This window comes from Bubalus kerabau, chromosome X (genome assembly GCF_029407905.1).
Source record: "Bubalus kerabau isolate K-KA32 ecotype Philippines breed swamp buffalo chromosome X, PCC_UOA_SB_1v2, whole genome shotgun sequence".
Classification (NCBI taxonomy): domain Eukaryota; kingdom Metazoa; phylum Chordata; class Mammalia; order Artiodactyla; family Bovidae; genus Bubalus; species Bubalus kerabau.
Genome location: NC_073647.1, coordinates 22907621 through 22925651, shown reverse-complemented (window position 1 = coordinate 22925651; position 18031 = coordinate 22907621). Strand labels below are relative to the sequence as shown.

The 18031-nt window shown below is 39.9% G+C and overlaps 1 protein-coding gene across 1 annotated transcript in view; it reads left to right on the top strand.

The window, feature by feature from the left end:
- Positions 1 to 17635, top strand: part of CT55 (cancer/testis antigen 55) — a 35283-nt gene extending 17648 nt beyond the window's left edge. Inside the window, exon 6 of the mRNA XM_055564205.1 lies at positions 17120 to 17635. Coding sequence (XP_055420180.1) covers positions 17120 to 17122 — 3 coding nt within the window. The 3' untranslated portion in view covers positions 17123 to 17635. The remainder of the gene's footprint in view (positions 1 to 17119) is intronic.
- The last annotated feature ends 396 nt before the right edge of the window (positions 17636 to 18031 follow it).

The following is an 18031-nucleotide window of genomic DNA, read 5'->3' as shown; positions in this document are numbered from 1 at the left end:
TATGTCCTGCTTTAGGCACTTAGGAGAAAGGCAAAGACCTCTTCCTGTATTTGCTTTTTCTCAATTGCCTGAAACTCAAAATAATTCTTGGGGTTCCCAAGTGGCTCAGTGGTAAAGAATCCACCTGTCAATGCAGGAGATGCAGGTTTTGGGAAGATCCCCTGGAGGAGGAAATGGCAACCCACTTTACTATTCTTGCCTGGGAAATCCCATGGACAGAGGAGCCTTGTGGGCTGCAGTTCATGGAGTTGCAAAGAATTGGGCACACCTGAACGCGCGCGCACATACACACACACACACACACACACACACAATAATTCTTATGCCAAAGTGGCATATTTGGAGTGGCATGTTCTCATCCCCTTCAGGTTTGTAGAATTTTAAACCTGGTAAAGGCTTTGTAAACTCTCTAATGTAGTATATCTTAAACTTTTGTGAATCATTAATGACTTTGAGAATGCAGTGAAACCTATAAACCACCTCCCTAGAAACAATTTCAAATAAAATTTAGTGTCTAATTACATAGAGTTCAGATTCTCCTGAAACATATCTATGGCCACCTTATGAGCCTCAAAATGATTCTCAGAAAATGAGAATCAGTTTTCCCTGTCCTTGTCTAGTTAATGCTCCAGTGTCCTATGGGCTTAGTGGCAGCCAAAAATAAAACGAGAGCCTGGGTGATTGCATGATTACTGTTTAATTCATTAACTTGCTTTCAATTAATTTTTAATTTTTTACTATAAAAATTCAAACATTCATAATTTTTAAAAGTTAAGTTTAACGAGTTTCCTAGATCTGTCCCCCAGATTCAATAATTGTCAACATTTGACCACCTTGTTTCATTTATCCCTCCCTTGGTTTTTTTCCCTTTCTTTTTTGAAAATCAATTAAAAAATTTTAACTGAATAAATTTGACATGTATCATCATTCAAGTTTAAGATTATATACATTTATAACTTATAATATATGTGACTATATTTTATCACATTATATAACTATAGTACAATATTGTTGTCTGTATTCATTATACTGTGCATTAGATCTATATGGCTTATTTACTACCTGTTATAAGTTTGTACCCTTAAACACCATCACTCTTAACCCCCTTCCATTCCCTCATATCCACAGTTTTACTGTTTTCCACAAGTTTCACTTTTTTAGATTCTACATATAAGTGATACCATACCATAGCTGTCTTTCTCTCTCTGGCTTAATCTCACTTAGCGTAATGTGCTCAAAGCCATCCATGCTGTCACAAATGGAAAGATAACTTCCTCTACCATGGTTAAATAATATTCCATTGTATATACATACCACATGTTTTTTATCTATTCATCTGCTGATGAACATTTGGCTTCTTTTGACAAAGTATTTCAAAACAAATCCAGGATATTATGTTATTTTACTCATGACCACTGCATTATGCATCACTTAATCGTAAGGATATGCCATATCCCAATCAATAGTGATTCCCTGGCCAATTAATAGAAATCACCTAATATCATTTAAGTCCCAAGTTTATATTCAAATTTCTCTTATTTGTTTTGTTCAAATGAAGATCCAAATAACACCCACATAGTTACTTTGCTTTTTGCCTCTCTTTCCTGCATTCAGTCATTTGCTCCTGACACCCCTTTTTATTGATTTGGTTTCAGAATGAGTTTTTTTTCCTTCCAATTAAAAATGAATAAAAATTTTAAAAAAGGAATGAGATTTCTCAGAATCTCCCACATTCTGAGTTTGACCAGTTACTTCTTTATGCCATGATGTTATTTGTTCCTCTATTCCACGTTATCATAAAAGCTGGGAATTAAATATAATATATATGTAAAATAGTGCAAAACATAAAAGAGGAGCAAGAGTCTGTGAGAATTCTGTCACCTCATTGAGAGTGAGAAACATATCTTATCCAAAAAAAAGAAAAAGCTATGACCAACCTAGACAGTGTATTAAAAACAGAGACATTACTTTGCTGACAAAGGTCCATCTAGTCAAAGCTGTGGTTTTTCCAATAGTCATATATGAATGTGAGAGTTGGACCATAAAGAAAACTGAGCACCAAAGAATTTATGCTCAAGTATTCTTGCCTGGAGAAATCCCATGGACAGAGGATCCTGGTGGGTTACCGTCCGTAGGGTAACAAAAGAGTTGGGATATGACTGAAGGGACTGAGCATAGCACAGCACATTCTGTATTTGGGACAGAATAAGAATATCCCTTCCTATTCATTGGCACAAACAATTTCAACTTCTAGAGAATTTTGTGATTGTCTGGTACCCCAAAATTGATCATAAAAAAACCAACCAACAAACAACAAAGCTACTCAAAAGGCTGAAGGCCCAGCACACAATTTAGGAGGGTGAAGTCAATTCTTAGTTCACATATAATGCTCTGTAATTATTGTAAGTTTGTAAACTTATCAAAACCTTAGTAACTATACAGTCAACCCTCTATCTGAGGAGGATTGATTCCAGGAGCCCTGTGGAGACCAAAATCCACCTTTATATAAAATGGTCTAGTGCAGTTAGCCCTCTGTAATTGTGAATGCAGAACCTACAGATAAGGAGGGATATAGAGGGACTGTTGCTTATTGTCCCTCTCCTTGAGTGTTACCTATTCATGTGCCCAACTTTTAGCCTCTTCTCTTCCTATTGCTCACACTCATTGATTCAGTCCACTGTTTTAATTTCCACTCTAGAATCATACTGATGGTATTCATGTGCTTACAACTCAGAGTACTATGCTTGGACCTTGGCAAGAGTTCAATACAGGCTTGTGGAATAAACTTCCAAATCTACTTTGTTAGCCCTGATTCTCTCCCAAGCTCCAAATCTACATTTTAGGGAGCTGATATAGGGCAGTGGCCATTGCAGTGAGCCATAAAATAAGACTGCTGTGTGTGCTAAGTCGTTTCAGTTGTGTCCAACTCTTTGCAACCCTATAGACAGTAGCCCACCAGGCTCCTTTGTCCATGGGATTGTCCCAGCAAGAATACTGGAGTGGGTTGCCATGCCCTCTTCCAGGGGATCTTCCCAACCAAAGGATCAAACCCGCATCTCTTACATCTCCTGCATTGGCAGCCAGGTTCTTAAGATTGCTTAGGTATATATAAACTGACTCAGTACTAGAAAGTTGTGTGGCTCAGAGGAAGTTACTTAACTTTTCTAAGGCTCTTTTAAAAAAAAATCTATAATAGAGCACTGTGCTTAGTCACTCAGTCATGTCCGACTCCTTGTGATCCCATGGACCATAGCCCACCAGGCTCCTCTGTTCGTGGAGATTCTCTAGGCAAGAATAGTGGAATAGGTTGCCATGCCCTCCTCCAGGGGATCTTCCCAACCCAGGGATCAAGCCTAGGTCTCCTGCATTGCAGGCAGATTCTTTACTGTCTGAGCCAGCAGGGAAGCCAAAGAATACTTGAGTGGGTAGCCTATCCCTTCTCCAAGGGATCTTCCTGACCTCAGAATCGAACCAGGGTTTCCTGAATTGCAGGCAGTTTCTTGACCCGCTGAACTACCAGGGAAGATGATGACAAAAGAAGCCTTGTAAAGCTATTGTAAGTTTTAAGCAATATAATGCATGTCAAGGGCTTAGCAAAGTGCCCAACACATAGTAAGCCCTCTGAATAATACCTTTGTTTAACTGCTTGGTAGGTATTGCCTCACTGATGTCTCCCAAACACCTTAAATCCGTCCAAAGCTTACTCTATTACCTTAAACTCAAAAACTGTTTCTCCTTCTCTGTGCCCTTCTTCAGCTAAATAAATACCCACCATGTCAGCCACCGAGGCTAGTGATTGAGTTCTGAGTCATTTTCCACTTCTAAATCCTCGAATCTAATGAATTGCTAACCTTTGTCCAAAAAATTGTTTTCATTAAATCTTAAAACTGAACTGTGTCCTGCTTCTTTTCACAGTCATCAACCTAGTTGGGGTTCTCATCATCCTTCACCTGGACCACACTGATAGACCTCTAACTGGGATATTGTATTTGGATTGCCTTGTAGCTTGCTAGCCCGTAATAGTTTCCCTTTACCTCTAATACATTCATCAAATTGTTGCCAATAATGTTCCTACTTAATATGAACAGTTTTAAATGACTCAAACTTTCAGTGGTTCCTTCCTGCCTAAAGAATCAAGTGCAGGTTTCTAAACACTCAGATTTTGACTCAGCCCACACTTTCATTTTCCTCTCTCACTGGGCGGGCTTCTCAGGTGCAGGCAGACAACTGATTCCCTGTACCTGGCACATTTTCTCACAGTTCCAGTCATCATATTCTTTAGTTCATATTCTTCTGTTTCGATTTCTGAATTTTGTACCAATTCTTCAACCTCCTTCACTTTCCTGGTTTTCTTAATAAACTTCTTTTGAATTAAGAGCTCCCTCTCCAGTGCTGTGTGTTTGTTAATGTAATTTCCAACCCACTTGTTTTGATCTAAGAGAGAAGCTGTTTACATTAAGGAAGTGTGTCATCACTGATATCTGTGGTTGACTATAAGCACTGAATAGTTCAGCTTTAGCACTGCTGGGCAGAGAAGGCAATGGCACCCCACTCCAGTGTTCTTGCCTGGAAAATCCCATGGACGGGGGAGCCTGGTGGGCTGCTCTCTATGGGGTCGCACAGAGTCAGACACGACTGAAGTGACTTAGCAGCAGCAGCAGCAGCAGCACTGCTGGGAGTTTATTGTTAACACGTGGAGGAGGGACTATGGCTGGGGACATTTAAGCTTTAAATACCAAGGCCTTCCCTGATAGCTCAGTTGGTAAAGAATCTGCCTGCAATGCAGGAGACTCCGGTTTGATTCCTGGGTAGGGAAGTTCCCCTGGTGAAGGGATAGGCCACCCACTCGAGTATTCTTGGGCTGCCCTTGTGGCTCAGCTGGTAAAGAATCCGCCTGCAATGTGGAAGACCTGGATTCTGGATTCGATCCCTGGGTTGGGAAGATCCCCTGGAGAAGGGAAAAACTACCCACTCCAGTATTCTGGCCTGGAGAATTCCATGGACTGTGTAGTCCAGGGGGCTGCAAAAGTCATTTCACTTTCACCAAGAGGTGTGAACAGTAACTTGAGGGTGTTCAGTCTGGGCAAGGTGACTCTTTGCTGATCTAAATAGTTCTCTGGAAACCTTGAGGAGATGGAGGAAGGGAAGGACTCTTTGCTTGGAATGGTGAAAACCCTGCAGCAACCCCCTAGACAGAGATCATCTTGCCAGCTCCCATGGCAACTTCCCTCCCAGCTGCAGGGGGCGGGGACAGCTGAATGTCAGTCCTTGGTTGCCTTAGCCTACTTGTAGAAAATCCAACTTGTAGAAGAAAGGTGCAACTCAACTAAATTTGGACTTTATTCCTTTCATCTCCCTGTTGCCTGGAACCGTAGTGTGATTATCTAATATTGGTTGCTGCTAAGTCACTTCAGTCGTGTCCAACTCTGTGCGACCCCATGGACGGCAGCCCACCAGGCTCCCCGTCCCTGGGATTCTGCAGGCAAGAACACTGGAGTGGGTTGCCATTTCCTTCTCCAGTGCAGGAAAGTGAAAAGTGAAAGTGAAGTTGCTCAGTCGTGTCCGACTCCTAGCAACCCCATGGACTGCAGCCCACCAGGCTCCTCCACCCATGGGATTTGCCAGGCAATAGGACTGGAGTGGGATGCCATTATAATTTCTTCACTGGCTTATTAAGAGACTTTTTTTGGGTCTATATTCTATTGGCTTGTGAAATTATTATAATCCCCACAGTGAACCTGTGTTAAATAAATTATTGGCAAAGACAATTCAGTCCCTGAGTATAATTTACACTCAAATATTCAGGTTTCTGTGATATTCTTTAAAACTATAAAACACCTATTTGTCTACGTTTAATAATTATTTGTGTATATGTCTGTCTCTTCTAATAGATTAATTGAAGACTTTACTTATCTTGATATCAATCATAGGGCTTAACACAGGCTGATGGGTTAAAAGATGAATAAATGTATGAATGTATTGTAGTGTATAAATTAAATTATGAGTAATGGGAGTTTGAAATGCACTGTAAAATATGTGACCGAAAATACATTTTTTAAAATCATGCAAAATGAAACCCAAAAGTTGTTAGTTAGCATTGACCCATTTATAATCTAAATAAATTTATTGGGTCAAAAAAATAAAGACCAGAGTTCAAATGAGCTTGAATTACGTGTGTGGGATAAAAGTGTGCTCATTTTGTGTGGGATAATTCACATATTCCTATTACAGTGGTAGGAATCATGTAAAATGTCCTACTGCCTACAAGAGAATTATTTCAAGTTCTGATATCTCTTGTTTTTATTTTTTTGAGCATTTGCTGTCTTCTGACCGCTCCTATTTCAGTCCTGTTCCATTTCTGGCAGTTTCTTCCTTTCTGTATAAGCCCCAAAGTCCACAGCTCAAGTGATGGCCCACTTGACACTTTGACTTGTTTTTTTCCTTTAGATATATCCTCTTGCCTCCACACAGTGCAGCCATAATGACAACCAAATTGTGTCCAACCCAAATTTCCAGAGACCAAACTCTCTCCATGAACTTGGTACCTTGTCTTCCTGAAGACTGATGTATTAGAAAAAGAACTAGAGCACTACAAATCATAATATTTCAATCACCTTTTTAAAAATTGTGGTAAAAAACTCAATATAAGTTTTGTCCTCTTAACCATTTTTAAATGTACAATTCACCAGTGTTAAGTATATTCACACTGCTGTGCAATATATCTCCAGAATTTTTACCTTGCAAAATTGAAACTCTATATTCATTGAACAGTGCTCCATTTGTCCCTTCCCCCAGCCCACGGTAACCACCATTCTACTTTCTGTTTCTATGAATATGGCTACTTTAAATACTCCATATAAGTGGAATCGTCATACAGTATTTGCTTTTTTTCAACTGGTTTATTTCATTTAGCATATTGTCCTCAAGTTTTATCCATGTTGCAGCATGCGACAGGATTTCCTTCCTTTTTAAAGGCTGAGTAATATGCCACTATGTGATGTATCACGTTTTGTTTTATCCATTCATCCACTGATGGACATTTGGGTGGCTTCCTCTCCTTGGCTATTGTGAATAATGCTGCTGTGAACATGGGTGTGCAAATATCTCGCTGAGACCCTGCTTTCAGTTGTTTGGATTATACCCAGAAGTGGGATTGCTGAATCATTTGGTAGCTCTGATTTTCATTTTTTGAAGATTCAATCATGTTTTTAGAAAGAAAGATGATGCTTTTCAATAACTTAAAAACCATTTAGTTTTGCTTTCTGACTCCATTGTTACAAGAAAAAAATCAGTTCAGTACAGTCGCTCAGTTGTGTCCAGCTCCTCGCAACCCCATGGACTACAACATGCCAGGCTTCCCTGTCCATCACCAACTCCTGGAACCTACTCACACTCATGTCCATTGCATATAGCCTCAATTTAAAGGGAAGAGTGTACTTAAAAATGACTAGTATTTTGAAAAAATACTTTTTCCCATCTCATCTGCAGATATTCTTCTGTGCGGACTGAACAATCTTAAGAGAACAAAGGAAGAAAACTGTGTTTCTTGTCCCATAAATCAGCAATAGATCAGAATTGCTGTCATAAAAAAAAACCAGATTCTCTCTTAACAATAACAATATACACACCCTGTACCCTCTGCTTGCAGAAATTGATATATTTGTGAGTGTTTCAGTTTTATTCTGGGAAGTGAGAGAGTGGATCTTGCAACGTGCTGGAACTAGCTGACACTGGTTTTTGAGAGTATACCACTTCACAATGGCCAGGAACTGATTGTGTATTTACTGACGTGATGCTGGTGGGTTGAAATTGACCAAAGTGAAAGTATTTATACGATGAAAATTGGCAAACATTACAAATCAGGGCCTTCATATATATATATTGAGAGCCAGTTGGCAACTATTTACCAGCATACCAATGAGTAAGTACTAAGGAACTTTCAGTTCACTGTCTCATAGATTAGTAAAAAGATTTTTTAAAGATTCTTATGCAAAAAAAGAGATTTTTATGCAAAATAGATGTGAGTAAAAAAAGAACCTTGATTAAAATTGCATTAAGTGAAATGAATGACCTGAAAGAGAGTGAAGCTAGTTTCCTTATTATAAATAGAAGTTTCCATTTGGTTGCTTTTTTGAGACAAATAAAATAGAAAATATTTAATTTACAGTACTTAAGAAATATATGACAAAACTTTAAAAGGCCATTTTTTCCATAAAACTTGATCAAATATTTGATCTGATAGTATAAACTTATAAAAATTGACTTACACACCCAAAAATCAACTACTTCAACAAAAGTAAGTTTATAGACACATTTTTAGAAGTAAGTGTTTATAGACACATTTTTAGGTTGCTCAGTCTTGTTAAAGTCCCATTTGGAGCATACAGTCATTCTTCTGGTGTGACTGGCTTATATTATGAAATAATTATAACTTTATGGTTCTGTCACGAATGAGGGGCCTGTTGGGGCCGGTATCTTGGAATTTTTTAAGCTGGAATGCCGCATTTATAAAGATTACAGTTCCAGCATTTTACATTGACAAATGGAATTTGATTTTACAGAAGCCTTCCTTTTTTTTAGGGTGGGATCAATTTGGTGAGTCTTATCAGTCATTCAGACAGTAGGCAAGTATGAATCCAGAAGGTACTGCAGACAAGATTTTGTGTTGTTTAGTAATATAAATTGGTGTATTTAAAAATAGATTATACCTTGGCAGAGTCACACATAGACAAGATGCGTCCTATGCCTGAGATCATTGTTGAGTTTGAAAGATGTCCATAAATATTCTGAACAGTTTTCAGCAAATTGGGGAGCATAAGAGATCTGATCTTACCTTGACTTGTCACTAAAGGAAAACCTGTGGCTAGAAATTAGACTTCATTGATCCCAGATAACCTGGCCTGAACAAGACCATCACAATAGACAGCACTGGACTATAGAATTGGACTATAGGAGGCCTTTGTGGTGTGATTTAAATTGAGAATAGGCCAAACATTGGCCAAATGCTGTGTATTGTGAATGGTCTTGTTTAGGCCATAGCATCCAGAGTCCATTCCGTGGAGATGGGCATGGGGTTCCCTCTAAGGAAAATGAATGTATTAGCTCCATCATCCAGAGGCAGAAAACGAGTTGTTTTCAGGGGGAAAGAATTCCTTCTTTTTCTGTGGTAAAATGTTCTGGGTTCTGGGGTGTGGTGATGTGACATGCCAGTGCTCCCCACCTCAAGGCTGAACTGGGCTGCTTGAACCAGGCTGGTGGTCAGTGAGCAGCCATGTCTGGGAGTGAATATAAGCTGTTTTCTTCATGGGGGTATTCCCTAAGCCACTATCAAGGTCTTTACAACACTCAGCTCCCTGAAATGTGTGCTGTGAGAAACTCAACAGAGCAGCGACTTGTCCCACAACTTGGAATTGGAGGATGAATGACCATGCACAGTGGAGGAATGACAGCTGTTCTCAGAAGATCAGGCACCTCTCTGCCTTATCAACAGCACCAGAGGCCTAGGGACAATAGAAGTCCAGGCAAGCCACGAAGCAGCATGTTCCAGAGCACAGGTGAGCAGGTCCCACTCTCAATGCTCAGAAATACTTAATGGAAACACTCTTAAAATATATACTTCTGTATTTATTTTTTATTTTGGCTGTGCTGGGTCTTCCTTGCCATGCTGTGGCTTCCCTAGCTGCCTGCAAACAGGCTTCTCTTGTTGAGGCTCTAGAGTGTGGGCTCAGTAGTTAGGATCTGTAGCATGTGGGATGTTCCCAGACCAGGGATTGAACCCATGTCCCCTGAATTGGCAGGCAGATTCTTAACTACTAAACCACTTTGGAAGTTCCAATGATAAATCTTTGAGTGGGCTGAACTCCAGCAAATAAGGGTGGGTAAGTAATTATGCCTTGGTGATATGGGTGTGCAAAGAAGAGTAATTTTATTAATATTTTGTAGGCATTGGCTATTGAGGAAAGTGACACAGTTACATTATTGAGTATATAACTTTGTCTCAAGGTCCTCAATTTTACCCTATGACTTATGGGACTTAGATTTACCAAAGTAATATATACAATACTATTTTCTATAGAGAGTTATTGTCAGGGACTAATTTAGCTACCAAAAAAAAAAAAAAAAGTCTGGCTTTCTGCCGTGACCAACAGTTAGATATTTGCTTGTAAAAGTTTCCCTTTTTGTGGACAAAAGCAAGAATCTGCTTTGATGTGTTAAAAGTTCTCTTTGTCACACCTGTATTTGACTATAAGCCATTATGCTTCTGTGGGACCTGACTTACTTGCATTTATGTTGAAGGTCTGCTAAGCAAAACAACTGCATACTGTTAGGGGAAGCACACTGACTGAAACCGCCCACCCTGGCCAGGCACCATACTCACCATTTGCGTGAGTTGTTTTATGACAGGAGATCCTGGTAAGGAACACGGAACTAATAAGCCCCCACCAACAGGGAGAGTTCAGGAAAGGTCAAAAGTGACACCACGTGTCCAAGCACCTCCCAGAACCCTTCTCACTGGCATCCATCTTGGCTGAACAAGGCGTGCACCACCAGGAAGGACTCTGAGTCAGAATGATTGGCTAAAGACAACCCAAAACTAATCCCATCATCATAAAACCTGAGAGTGAGCCACGTGGCAGAGCAGTTCTCCTGGGTTCCCTTACCCTACTGCTCTCTGCCTGGGTGCCCCTTGCCAATAAAATCTCTTGCTTTGTCAGCACATGTGCCTCCTCGGACAATTCATTTCTGAGTGTTAGAAAAGAGCCCACTTTCAGGCCCTGGAAGGGATTCCCCTTCCTGCAACAATACCATATTCTTGATATTGAAACAATAGATGTAGAGACAGACAGGAAAGATGCTTTTTCTGCTTCTGATATAGTAATGCAGAAGAAAAAATTGGTTTTCTTTAATGTAGTCCCAAATGCTGTATAACAAAGCATTGTCAAATTAAATACTGACACTAGTTGGATGACTTCTTGCTGAGTTATAAATTGCTTTTTAACGATGGATAATCATAACTTTCATAAAATCTAAAGTATTTATAACCTGTCAATTTTTATTAAAACATTTATTAAATATTTACAATGTTTCTTTGATAAAACTGGCTCATGGGAAATGGCACATCCTTCTTAAAACTGCTTTTTGTTTAATTTGGTTATTTGGCTTTTACTTTATCAATATGTGAGTCACTGACTAAGGTGAACTGACAGCTAAGGGGTGAGAAATAAATTATTACTGTTTTCTACATGTAACCCTCAGCTTGAATTATTAAAATAAAGCTAAAATCATCATAATAACAACATTAAAAAACAAATAATATAACTTTCACTTTTATTTTTGCCCTTGCTGTATTGTCTGGAAAGAAATGGTCTTTAAACACTTGAAAACTATAGTCTAGGCAAATAAAGATGAAAGGTCACTTTCCTGGCCCCCAGGCAAAAGTGCAGGCAGTTTCAGGCATCCTACTTGTCTGCTTCTTCCTCCCAACACCATGGCTAAAATGAACCACAGATGAGCCTTAACAAATCACGAATGTAGTGGAAGAAGAGCTCCCAAAGGCAGGACACTGTATTAGCATATTTTAATGTCTGCTTTCATTCACAAACAGTTTAAGAGAAAGCAAAGCAAGATGCATCAGAGATCCCACAAGCTAAGTGATTGCCATCTCAATAAAGAAAATAATAGATGTCAGTTCAGTTCAGTTCAGTTTGGTTGCTCAGTCATGTCCGACTCTTTGCTACCCCATGAATCGAGGCACGCCAGGCCTCCCTGTCCATCACCAACTCCCAGAGTTCACCCAAACTCATGTCCATCAAGTCGGTGATGCCATCCAGCCATCTCATCCTCTGTCGTCCCCTTCTCCTCCTGCCCCCAATCCCTCCCAGCATCAGAGTCTTTTCCAATGAGTAAACTCTTCGTGTGAGGTGGCCAGAGTATTGGAGTTTCAGCTTCAGCATCAGTCCTTCCAATGAACACCCAAGACTGATCTCCTTCAGAATGGACTGGTTGGATCTCCTTGCAGTCCAAGGGACCCTCAAGAGTCTTCTCCAACACCACAGTTCAAAAGCGTCAATTCTTCGGCGCTCAGCTTTCTTCACAGTCCAAGTCTCACATCCATACATGACCACTGGAAAAACCATAGCCTTGACTAGACGGACCTTTGTTGGCAAAGTAATGTCTCTGCTTTTGAATTTGCTATCTAGGTTGGTCATAACTTTCCTTCCAAGGAGTAAGCGTCTTTTATTTTTTTTATTTTATTTTTTTTAATTTTATTTTATTTTTAAACTTTACATAATTGTATTAGTTTTGCCAAATATCAAAATGAATCCGCCACAGGTATACATGTGTTCCCCACCCTGAACCCTCCTCCCTCCTCCCTCCCCATTCCATCCCTCTGGGTTGTCCCAGTGCACCAGCCCCAAGCATCCAGTAAGCGTCTTTTAATTTCATGGCTGCAATCACCATCTGCAGTGATTTTGGAGCCCAAAAAAATAAAGTCTAACACTGTTTCCACTGTTTCCCCATCTAGTTCTCATGAAGTAATGGGACCAGATGCCATGATCTTCGTTTTCTGAATGTTGAGCTTTAAGCCAACTTTTTCACTCTCCACTTTCACTTTCATCAAGAGGCTTTTGAGTTCCTCTTCACTTTCTGCCATAAGGGTGGTGTCATCTGCATATCTGAGGTTATTGATATTTCTCCCGGCAATCTTGATTCCAGCTTGTGCTTCTTCCAGCCCAGCGTTTCTCATGATGTACTCTGCATATAAGTTAAATAAGCAGGGTGACAATATACAGCCTTGACGTACTCCTTTTCCTATTTGGAACCAGTCTGTTGTTCCATGTCCAGTTCTAACTGTTGCTTCCTGACCTGCATATAGGTTTCTCAAGAGGCAGGTCAGGTGGTCTGGTATTCCCATCTCTTTCAGAATTTTCCAGTTTATTGTGATCCACACAGTCAAAGGCTTTGGCATAGTCAGTAAAGCAGAAATAGATGTCAGCCAGGTGCAAAGGTCTCCATGACAACAGTGAATTTAAGTCCCCACCAACACCATTTGTACAGCACAAAAGATCCATCCCACTAGCCTGTCTAGCAAATCCCACCTTTCTAATCTTCATTTCTTTGCCCTGAATTTGTATCTTAATCCTCAGTTACCTGTATCTTACTATTTAAACATCCTGGAAAATGGCAAAATAATTTAAAAACTGAATTTAAGGCACTGTTTCCTTGGTATTCACAGGGGAGAGATAGATTCAGGATTGTGTAAAGTTCATATTTAAAGACAATTTAGTTTTATTTCAAAGATGGACAGTTCTTTAACAAACATGAGTTTATTTAAATTGTTCCCTTTTTTGAAATGAGGTTACAATTCAACACAAGTAAAAAACGTGGTAAAACCAAACCAAGAAAAGACTCACAGAGGAGAGAATGTTTGGATGTTGATTTAAAGTTAACTTTTATATACTGATGTCCACCCACACCCACATCTAGCATCTCGAGATACTCTTCTGGGTATTCTTTTTAGCCAAAATTTTCTATTTTACCCAAGACTTTCACAGTCATAAATTCAGCAAAATATTTTAAACGTATTTTAATGAATTATGTACCAAGTAGATTCTGGGTTCATGTCTTATAGCCAGATGATCTGAGGTAAGATATATAAGGCCAGCTTCTTTTTTGCCTAACACTATTATTTTTAAAATAATTTTATTTATTTATTTTTGGCTGTGCTGAGTCTTCGCTGCTAAACAGGCTTTTCTCTAGTTGGGGTGCATGGGCCTCTTGTTGTGGTGTTGAGGAGCACAGGCTCTAGAGTGTGCAGGCTTCAGTAGTTGTGGTGTATGGGCTCAGTGGTTGCGGCTCCTGGGCTCTAGAGCACAGGCTCAGTAGCTGTGGCACACGGGCTTAGCTGTTCCATGGCATGTGGGGTCTCCCTAGACCAGAGATTGAACCTGTGTCCCCTGCATTGGCAGGCAGATTCTTTGGCACTGAGCTACTAGGGAAGCCCGAGGCAAGATATTTTAAACAGAGATAATATACACGCTCCAATGAAATTAGGTTGCTAGATAGCATCATTAGTTGATAGATAGCATCAATAGAATGATGCTGTAAAAATATTTTTTTAATTCTATAGCAGTATACAAATATAAATTGTTAGGATGATATTTGATGTTTTTCAAAGGAAACAATGGAGAAGAAAATGGCAACCCACTCCAGTATTCTTGCCTGGAGAATCCCATGAACAGAGGAACTTGCCAGGCTACAGTCCATGGGATCACAAAGAGTTGGACACAACTGAGTGACTAACTGGAGAAGGCAGTGGCACCCCACTCCAGTACTCTTGCCTGGAAAATCCCATGGACAGAGGAGCCTGGTAGGCTGCAGTCCATGGGGTCGCTAAGAGTCCAATAGGACTGAGCGACTTCACTTTCACTTTTCACTTTCATGCATTGGAGAAGGAAATGGCAACCCACTCCAGTGTTCTTGCCTAGAGAATCCCAGGGACTGGGGGGCTTGGTGGACTGCTGTCTATGGGGTCACACAGAGTCAGACACGACTGAAGCGACTTAGCAGCAGCAGCAGAGTGACTAACAACAACAGAAGGAAACAGTAATAGTGCTGAATTATAGAGACTTGTATTTACTATCATTAGCTCAAATAAGAACTGAACAAAGTGACTTAAAAATTGGATTTTGAGTATAAAATAAAACAAAATGACTTTTTAAAATTGGATTTTGAGTATGAAATGAGCTTAATATAAAAATATTTGAACAGTATATACTTTTATAAAGTAAAGGATAGTTTTGTTTGTTTGTTTTGTTGTTGTTGTTGTTGTTTTCGGATTCCCCTGGTCCGCACCAGTTCTAAGTCGGCTGCTAGGTGCCAGAGGAGGCGAGGCACCGTGCGGAACCGTGGCCCCGGGAGCGCACCCGGCTGGGGGGCACTGACATGCCCGCCAGCGTGGGCTGCAAGGGGCTAAAGGGTAGTTTTTATTCCACAGAATTCCAACCACTGTACCACTGTCCTTTTAATATAATTGTTCATCCAGTCCTAAATCATTTTCCTTTAGGTCGTGGTTGATTTTGTTTGGCAAGCCAGGTTCACGGGTGCCTGTGTTTTCTGTGTCAGTGCATGTTTGAGATTTCCTGTTGCCTGAAAAACAGGAGAATGCCCATTGTATGTAACTCCAGGGGGCATTTGTCACCTAGGATGAGGTGTGCATGGTGCCTCCAGAAACACAGCTCACCTTGCAGTCTCTGAGATTGTGTCCTCTGGAGTCGTACAACTCAAGACCCTGCTTAGAAAGCTTTACAATTTCTGTGTCACGTATTTCCTGTTTCCTAATTTTGAGAAAAGTCACTGATATGCCTTCTGTGATGGGTTTAATTTTGACCCCCCCCCCCCAGTTCATGTGTTGAAATCCAAACCCCCAGTACCTTAGACTGTGACCTTATTTGGAAATAAGATTGTTTCAGGTGTAATTAATTAAAATCAGGTCATTCTGGACTAAGGTGGCCCCCTAATCTGATATGACTTGGTGTCCTTATAAAAGGGGTAACTTTGGATACATATATGTACACATGGAGAGTACCGTGTGGAGATGAAGGCAGAGATCAGAGTGATGCAACAGAAGCTAAGTGCAATGGTTAATATTATGTATCAAACTTTACTGAACTACGGGGTACCCAGATATTTGGTCAAACGTTATTCTGGGTGTGTCTGTGAAGGTGTTTTTTGGATGAGATTAACATTTAAATTTGGTAGACTTAGTAATGCAGGTTGCTTTTCATAATCCAGGTGGCCATAATCTAAGCAGTGGTTGGCTTGAATAGAACAAAACCATTGACCTTTCTATGAGTAAGAGGGAATTTCTCATAAAAGAAAAAAAGAGAGACAGAGAACCCCTTCTGCCTGGATTGAGCTGAGACTTTGATCTTTTTCTGACCTTCAGATTTGGACTGAATCATCAGCTGTTCTTGACTCTCCAGCCTGAGCCTATTGACTTTCAGCCTGTAAAATTAAACCATCAGCTCTCCTACTTTCTCAGGCCTTTGGACTCAGGGTCTCCAGCTTGCTGACTGCAGGTCTTGGGACTGCTCAGCCTCCATAATCACATGAACTAATTCTTTATAATAAATCTGTCTGTCTATGTGTCATTATCCATCCACCCATCATATTGGTTCCATTTCTCTGGAGAATCCTATTACACTAAGGAACACCAAAGATTGACAACAAATGATTAGAAGCTAGAAGAAAGGACTGGAATAGATTCTACCTCACAGCCCTCAAAAGGAACCAAAATTGCCAACCCCTTTATCTCCAACTTATAGTCACCAGACTATAAGACAGTAAACTTCTGTTGTTTAATCTACTGAGTTTATGGTAAATTAGTACGCCTTTTGACACTAAAAATTACAGAAAAGAATTTTAAAACCAGCCTGATATTTTCCCCTTGTAAAAAATGACATTTCCAGTTGAGAATTGTGGTAGGAGTTACAACAACCCATAGGTTAGTGCTTTGTTCTCTCCTTTTCTTATCTGTTGCCTTCTTCTAGTAGTTTTTATTTCTTTGTGGGTTTTTTTTTTTTTCTGTTCTGTATCCTGTATCAGACCTTTTTTCTTCTGTACCATCCATTCTGATTCCTGATGCTTCTAATAATGTTTCACTTCAGCAATGGCTTTATTTTTTCCTATTTTCACAAGAATTTTGTCAGCTCATTGTTGTCAATTTCTCCCCTTTAATTTCATTTTTTCCATGAGTTTAAATTTCTTACTAGTATTAAAGAAGATTATGACTAACTTCTTCTTGTACTATTTGGGAATAATTCTTTTTTCTAGGATTATACTTTCTCTGCTTTTTGAACATCATTGCTGTATTACATTACTCTCTTACGTCTGTTTCTTTTTTTTTCAATAGTGTCAACCTGTTGTTTCATATTTAAACTTTTCTGCTTACTCGTTGTTTAATCACTAAGTCATGTCTGTGAGTTCCCAAGCAAGAATATTGGAGTGGGTTGCCGTTTCCTTCTTCAGGGTATCGTATTAAAAAGCAGAGACATTACTTTGCTAACAAAATTCCATAGAGTCTAAGTCAAAAAATATATATATTTTTTTTTTCCAGTAGTCATGTATGGATGTGAGAGTTGAACCATAAAGAAGGCTGAGCACCAAAGAACTGATGCCTTCAAAATGTGGTGTTGGAGAAGACTCCTGAGAGTACCTTGGATTGCAAGGAAATCAGTCAATCCTAAAGGAAATCAACCCTGAATATTCATTGGAAGGACTGATGCTGAAGCTGAAGCTCCAATATTCTGGCCACCTGATGCAAAGGGCCAAATCATTGGAAAAGACCCTGATGCTGGAAAGAGTGAAGGCAGGAAGAGAAGGGGAGGACAGAGGACAAGATGGTTGAGTGGCATCACTGACTCAATGGACATGAGTTTGAGCAAACTCTGGGAGATGGTGAAGGACAGGAAAGCCTGGTGTACTGCAGTCCATGGGGTCACAAAGAGTCAGATGTGACCGAGCAACTGAACAACAACAATGAACCAGGAAGAAGACCGTCACCTGACCATGCTGGCATCATGATTTTGGACTTCCAACCTCTAAAAGTGTTAAAAATAAATTCAGTTGTTTATAAGCTTTCCAATGTGTGATATTTTATCATAGCAGCCTGAATGGAGTAAGACAGTCACCAAGCAGACAGAGGAACTCTGTCATTGGCCTCCTGCTCATTAACCATCACACTTATCATTTTAAGCCATTCCCAGTTCCCCAGACACCTCATGGTCTCTTTTCTGTCTTGACCTTAATCACTCTGCATGAGCTGTCCTTTGTCAGTACTAATCATTACCTAGACTCTAGGGTAATGATTCATTTAAACATGTGTACTCTAGCAGCAGTAAATACCAAGATTCAAAAACAACTACTACTAACAAGCTGTACCTTAGGGCAAGATACTATACCTATTTAAACACTTTTTCCTGCCGTAATACAGAGTAGGTAACAGGACCGAACTCATAGCTTAGCTATA